The sequence below is a fragment of the Solanum stenotomum genome, chromosome 9 (genome assembly GCF_019186545.1).
Source record: "Solanum stenotomum isolate F172 chromosome 9, ASM1918654v1, whole genome shotgun sequence".
NCBI lineage: Eukaryota > Viridiplantae > Streptophyta > Magnoliopsida > Solanales > Solanaceae > Solanum > Solanum stenotomum.
The window spans coordinates 50,930,478-50,938,068 of record NC_064290.1 but is presented as its reverse complement, the minus strand read 5'-3'; the positions used below and the strand labels follow the sequence as shown (position 1 = coordinate 50,938,068).

Here is a 7,591-nt window from a genome sequence, read left to right as displayed (position 1 = left end):
TAATAACTAGTTTAAAATAATTTTCATTTTAGAAAATCACCAAGATATAATTAATTAATTACTTTCTATGTCTCAAAATAAGCGTCATTTTAACTTTTTTTACCCCATTAAGAAAAATCTAGATGCCACAAATAATAACAACATCAACATATCCAGTGAAATTCCACAAAAGATTTTATATTATGAACGACTCTGTTGAAGATCGAACCCAAAATCTAGATGCCACGCGTACCAAACTTTATTTATTTTTTAAAAAGTTGTGTGTGTTGGGGTGGAGGTGGTTTATCAAAAATAACATGTCAAAGAAGTTATTGATGACCTAACTATTAAAAGTCTTAGAAGTCAAAAAAAAAAAAAAACTCTATAAATACTCTATTCCTCCTCCTTACATTTTTCAACATAACACTAAAAACCTTCACTTATTTACTCAACCAAACACACCTTCAAAAAACCAAAAGAAAACAAAGATTTTTTTTTTCCTTTTCTATAATTCCACATTGATTTAAAGAAGAAATGATCAAAAGTTCTAAAGGGTCTATTTGGAAGAGAAAAAATATGAATCAAGAAAAGGAAAATGACAAAAATATTGCAAACAAAAGTTGCAAGAAGAATATTGAGAAAATAACAAAGAAAGGGGAAAATTATAATAATGATAATAATTACCCTTTGGTTTGTTATGAAGAATTACCAGGATATATGAAGGATAATGAATTTATTCTCAATTATTATAGAGCTAATTGGCCTATTAAACAAGCTCTTTTAAGCATTTTTCGTTGGCATAATGAAACTCTTAATGTTTGGACGTAAGTATTTTATCTTATCTCTCATTACATTTTCAATGGATTTTTTCTATTTTCGATGACACGAGCTAAAACTTTGAGTTTATAAATTCTGAATTCTAAAAAATACAACTCTATGTTCTTGATAAGTTAGTTATACATGTTAAGTGGATTTTTGCACCAAAACTATTAGGTTTTGTTCATGGGTGGAGCTACATAGAGTCGAGGGATTCATCTGAATCTTTTTTGACAAAAACCTACACAGTTTATATATGATTAAAATTACTTATTATGTATAAATATAGAGTAGATCTGAACCCCCTTCAACTTCTTCATATGTTTATTTCTTTATTTATTTTTGGTTTATTTCTCCTAATTCAGAGAAAGCTAAACTTTTTTAAAATCCTATTTTGCAGGCATTTACTTGGATTTATTCTATTTGTGGCACTAACCTTATCAAATGTAGTGCAAGTGCCTCAACTCTCTGATTTCATGACTATGTTTATTTGGTAAGTCACCTAAATTATATTATCTAATATTTATATTGAGATCTGACAAAATTTCAATTCGTATCGCAAAATCTTATATTAGAACAAAACACTTGATATATAATAAAAAACACGATTTTATATGCAGATTTTGAACCGAAAAACTCATTATTCCTTAAGTGACTTAAAAGAGATAAACTTTTAAGTGTTAGTATTACTTTGAGGCAAGATAAAAGTTAGGTCACCTGACTAATAATATTTTTTAGCTAATTTCCCAACAAAATAATAAGTCTAGTAGTTCCTACTATTAAATTTCAAAACTAGTATGAAAAGTCAATTTTTATTTTAAAAAAAAGCTGAATTATTTATAGAGATAATCCTAGTGACAGCTAAAAAGACACTTTTAAAAGGGGTCCATTTTAATTACTATCTGAAAAGTTGGTTGATTGAATAGTAGCTTAATTTTTAGCATATGCTTTTATGGTGTTGTTGGCCATCAAACTTCCAACTACATTCCATAAATACGTCCCCCTTTTTTTTAATTTATATATAAAAAACAAAATAATAATAATTTAGTTCTATGATTCATTAAAGTCATTGTCACAAGAGTCACAACCTCCAACAATTTTTTTTGGGAATTTATGTCAATGCCGAAAGTAGAAAGAAAAAAAGAAAAAAATAATAATTTAATTTTACCTTAAGATTAGGGTAGGAAGGTCGAAAACTAGGTCAGAAGAGTCGTATGTAGTAGAGTCTTATCTTACTTTTAGTTAGTATTCGCACAACATCAATTTTTCTTCTATTTTTACTACTATATGTGACTTGTTTTGTATTGTTCATCTTGCTATTTTGCTGTCATTATTTCCTTTTCAATCTATTATGATTGTATGATAAAAATATTAAATTTTGGTTCAAATTTGCAGGAACTTTCCCATGAGTGGTGATGCAAATGTCTCTAACAATTCAAAGGAATTTTTCCAAGTGAGTCACTTTCCAAATTGTTTTTAAACAAATCAATTTCATTTTCTTGAATTCTAATCAAGGAGGAAAAAAATAACATGAAACATAAATATAAATAATAATAATAATAATAAAAGTTATAACATGTTAAGTTACATTTTCAATAATTTTAATTTATTTATATCGACAATAAATATAAACTAGGAAAATTGACATAACTACCCGTTTGCATGTATAAATATATATTCTATATATTTATCCAGTAACTATAATCATTTTTGGTCAAGCGTCCAAATATATTAAGAAAAAAGTCAGTAAAATTAACTTAAATAGTTGTCCGCCAAAAAAAAGCTGGTAGATATGTAATATATGTATTATTAATGTATAATACATGTATATTCGCTAACGAGCTATAAATATTTTTGGTCGATCGAACAAATGTATATATAACTTTCCATAATATAAACCTTTTTTTTTTCTTCTTTCAGGGTCCATCTAGACTAATTGATTTAAAGCAGGACCAACACTTACAATTGGATAGCATGATGTCAACAAAGAGTATACAAAGTGAAACAACATGGCCATTTTATGTATTCTTAGTTGGTTCAATGTTTTGTCTACTTTCAAGTAGCATTTGTCACCTCTTTTGTTGCCATTCACACAAGCTAAACATCCTTTTGTTGAGAATGGATTATGTTGGAATCACAGTCATGATAATCACCTCATTCTTCCCACCAATTTACTACATTTTTCAATGTTCACCACATTGGCAAATTGTATACCTAGGTGGTATCACAATCATGGGAATTTGCACCATCATCACCCTCCTATCCCCCGTGTTTTCGACCGGGAAGTATCGATCGTTCCGTGCTGTTCTGTTCATGTCTATGGGATTCTTCGGCCTGATACCTGCAGTCCACGCAGTAGTACTGAATTGGGACGAGCCAGAAAGGAATGTCACGCTAGCGTATGAATTGGCAATGGCATTATCTTATTTAATCGGGACTATGTTTTATATTGCACGGATCCCGGAGAGATGGAGACCTGGATTTTTTGACCTAGCTGGTCATAGTCATCAAATATTTCATGTATTTGTGATTTTAGGTGCATTGTCACACTATGGTGCTGCACTAGTGTTCTTGGAATATAGGAGTCGATTGAGCTGTGACACATAATAAATTACAATACACTATGATTTAGTTTTATCAAAGGAAAAAAAAAGAATATGATTATCATACTTTATTTTTTATTTGTATTTCTTTTTAAAAAAATATTTGATGTAAGGCATTGCATTGTGTAATACATGGTGTGAAGGTTTTTTTTTTTTATTATCTTTTTAGATATAGGAAAAATCATTCATTTGTTATTTATATTATGTAATGAACTTCTAATGTATACAATTTCAAGATGAATTAAAGATTAAGATTTTTTTAGTGATTGTCAATATTAAATTTTTTTTTTTTTACTATTTCATTTGAAGAAATATTAAAGTAAGAATACATATAATCATATTTTTGGGCTTTGATATGTTCTGTACAAATATGGACCAATATTTTGTCAAATGGGCTAACTCATTATGTTTTAATAAGTTCATAAACTTAATTGGAAAAATCACCTCATATATCTATTTAAGGCTTAATATTACAGCCTTTAGATGTACTTTTTTTATATTACTACTTATAACAGTTTAATTACAAATATTAACAAATTAGTTTTAATTTTTAATTTAATTTATTTAATTAGTTATTATTTTTATAATTACATTATAATTAATAAGTAGGAGAAATAACATTAATATTAGAGAATCAATTGTCATTATCTCTTCCACCATTTTAGGAATTTTTTTCCAGTTTTCACACATCAACCCCCACCTTCCTCTTTTATCCACACGTAAATCCCACATCCCCACCCCCACGTTTCTCTTTTACAGAGAACTAACTTTTTCTCTCTCACCATCTTCAACGTTCGTCTTCTTCATTCCAAAAGAAAATCAGTAGAACTCCCACATTTATATGATTTAATGGTGGGATGAGATCTACACACGAAGAATGTTGAAATTCCTGCAAAGTGTGGTTCCTCTCAGTCGAAGGATCAAAAGGAGAAAAAAAACGAAGCAAAGAAAATGGTGAGTCCGGCAAATCAAAAGGGAAAGAAGAGGAAGGGGAAAATTGTAGAAACTCCTTTTGATTCGAATTTTGATTTTGTTAGTGAAATAAAAAGGAAAAAAAGTAACAAATGTAGAAATTGGACAATCTTCAAAACCATCAACAAGAATAACAACAAAAAAGAAGGAATCAGAAATTCGAATATCCAAAAAAGGCAAAAAAAGTTGTTAGGGTAAGTATTATATTTAATTTATTTTCACATTATTCAAATTAGTGATTGTTTTGCTAAAAATATCACATTATGCTTATTGTTGTTTCGAAACTTTTGTTTGGGTGAAACTTGTACGAAATGTGAATAATATTTACATGAATCTCACTTTACTATATGATTTTGGGATATTATATGAAATGTGATATAATATTGGTATGCAAATGGTATGAATTGTGTTTTGACATTGGTATGAAATTGGTTTGATATCAGTAGCCCAATGGTATGAGTTGTTAAATTGGTATGCAAATGGTATGAATTGTTAAATTACTCTGTTTTGCATGAATTATGACTAATATTGATATGAAATTGAGATTTTTTCTAATAGGAAGGTTTCTTTTTCAATTTCTTCATTAGTATTTAAAATTTTAACATTGGTATGAAAATGGTATAAAATAATTTTTCTTTCAAATTTTTTTCAGTGATTGTGGTTCGTACACGTGTCTATTTGCTGAATACATCAGTAATGGAGTTTTTGATATGCGTTCTGTTGATATCGATGCAAAGTACCATCGTCAAAGGTATGCCACAATCATATGACATTATGGAAAAACAAAGAATGATGATGCGTGACCAGTGAGAGTGAAGTAACTGGCACTGTTGCTAGCAAATTTGATGGACCCCGCATAGCAAAAGAACATGCTCCGAATACCAGCAATTATCCCACACCAAGACCACGGAGATCAAATTTGAGATAGTTGATTGCACCTTAGACTTTTTGGAATTACAAGTTTTTTTTAAACTTTTGGGCGATATTTTTGTGTTTGTTACAACTTTAAGTATTGATATTGTTTTATTTCAAAAAGATACCAATTACATATGAATTACAGATTGACTATTGTAATCACAAGATACTAGTTATATACAGACTGCATTCCAAATGGATACACCATTCTAAAGATAAATTACACATTGACTATAATAATTCTCGGGATAACAGTTATATACAAAATGCATACAAATTGGATTCAACATTTAGAGTTTATGATTTTACAATGTCGTATTAACTAGAAAGAAATCATACTACTAATTTAGAGTTCATGAACTAACTCTGACTTATAATTGGTATCCAAAATGTACACCTTTGGCATCCAAATTCATATTCTAACACAAAATAATAAAAAAATAAAAAATAAATGAAGTTGGTATCCAACATGTATAAATACCTTGTATAAACGATTATGCCAATGTAAAATAGTGATAATTGTATTTTGTAACAACCTCAATTACATTTTTGTTTTACATTTTTTTCATCCTGGACAATTTACAATCTAACTGTAAATTATATTGTCTTAACAAGCGTGGATTAAGTATTTTTAAAGATGTATGAAGTTGTATATAATCTGTATAAATACTGGAATAAACGAATCTTACAATTTAAAACAGAGATCATTAAATGTTGCACCAACATCAATTATATTTGGTTTTATTTTATTTTTTTGAAAATAGATAAAATAAGACTTTTTAATTTATTTTAACAAATTAGAGTGAATTAAAGAAAACAAATATTCCTAATTAGTTTGAATCTCCTAAATTTATGCTAATTTAAAATTATCATCAATCAATTCAAATTTAATTAATACATCTATTTCCATTTTTTCAGTTTTTTTCTTTATTATTTCTAATTCCGTTTTTTTAAAAAAAAATTCGTTTATCTTTTTTTTTTAAAAAAGTTTTTTCCAATTAATAAAAACATTTCTTTTTTTTGTTTTGTAAATTTGTTATAACCTAAAATTTTTAATGCTATAGCTTGGAAGTCTAAATCTACTGCTATAGCTTGAAAATAGTACTATAATATATGTCATATATGAAATTTACACAACTTAATTTATGCCTCGAGATATAAGTTACGTCTCAAAGTATGAGTTCATTTTTAATATATCATGCCTTAAAAAAAATCATACTACTGAATTTATATTCTGAGGCACAAATTATGCTTACCTAACCTATGCCCCAAGGTATAAGTTATGTCTACTGAACTTATGCCTCATGCAAAATTTCCTAAAAAACTTGTCTTGTGAATTAACTAGATAGTACTAAAATGCCTTAGAAAAAACATTCTCTAAGAAGATTTGTCTTATGAAAATAGGTCATAGTTAAAAATATTTTGATCCACATTTTTTTTATTAGAGGGTAATAGGGAAAAATTTAAAGACTACCCCCGAAATAGAAGTAATCTGTAAAAAAAAATAAAAATGTTCTACTAGTGCCACTGAATTAAAAAAAAAAGTATATAAAATTCTAAATACATGAAAAATAGCTAGGGTAAAAGTATAAAAAAAACTAATAATTTTGATCCCTCAATTGTTACACTCTTACTCTTGAAAGAAATGTAGAAAAAGCTCCAAGTAAGTGGAGTTTGAAACAGTTACTATAGCACTATGAAATTGATGATGAAGTTCGTCGTTAAATAGCTCATAAATAATAATTTATTTTTAATAATCCGTCGCTAAATGTATTTCTTTGGATACAAATTACAATAATAATTATCTATTTCCTATAAGAAGACCATAAGATGTTAAAGCAATCACACCTCAAACTCCACATAGTTTCATTTCTCAAGGAACCTCTTCTATAGAACTAACTAGTAATTTTTGGTTCCTTAACATTTCTTCGGAAGCAGTCTTTTTTGCCTTCACGAGATAGTAATAAGATGTGAATACACTCTATTCTCTTTAGATTGTTTTCCATTTATAGAATTTCACCAAATATGTTATTATAACATTTCTCCCTAAAAGGGAATTTCAACAAAGAACAAGTCTATTCACTTGGATCATAAAGTCTAGAGAAAATGTGTGGCCCAATTAAAATCAGATTAAAGCCCATAATGGCCCATTGACAGCCCTCATCCAATAGATCTTATATATATGGGCAAACAACACAAATTTAACTAGTTTAAGAGTAAATTACTTTTCTTTAAGCGAGTTTTCAATATTTTGAATCCTACTAGAGCTTGAACTTCGGATACATGGATCAAAATTACGTGTAATT

The 7,591-nt window shown here is 28.0% G+C and overlaps 1 protein-coding gene across 1 annotated transcript; it reads left to right on the top strand.

Moving 5' to 3' along the window:
- The first annotated feature begins 396 nt into the window (after window positions 1-396).
- Window positions 397-3,525, top strand: LOC125877088 (heptahelical transmembrane protein 1-like). Its single transcript, XM_049558405.1, has 4 exons — window positions 397-803; window positions 1,196-1,288; window positions 2,191-2,248; window positions 2,716-3,525. The coding sequence occupies exons 1-4, from the start codon at window positions 514-516 to the stop codon at window positions 3,400-3,402; spliced, it is 1,128 nt and encodes a 375-aa protein (XP_049414362.1). The 5' UTR covers window positions 397-513; the 3' UTR covers window positions 3,403-3,525.
- The last annotated feature ends 4,066 nt before the right edge of the window (window positions 3,526-7,591 follow it).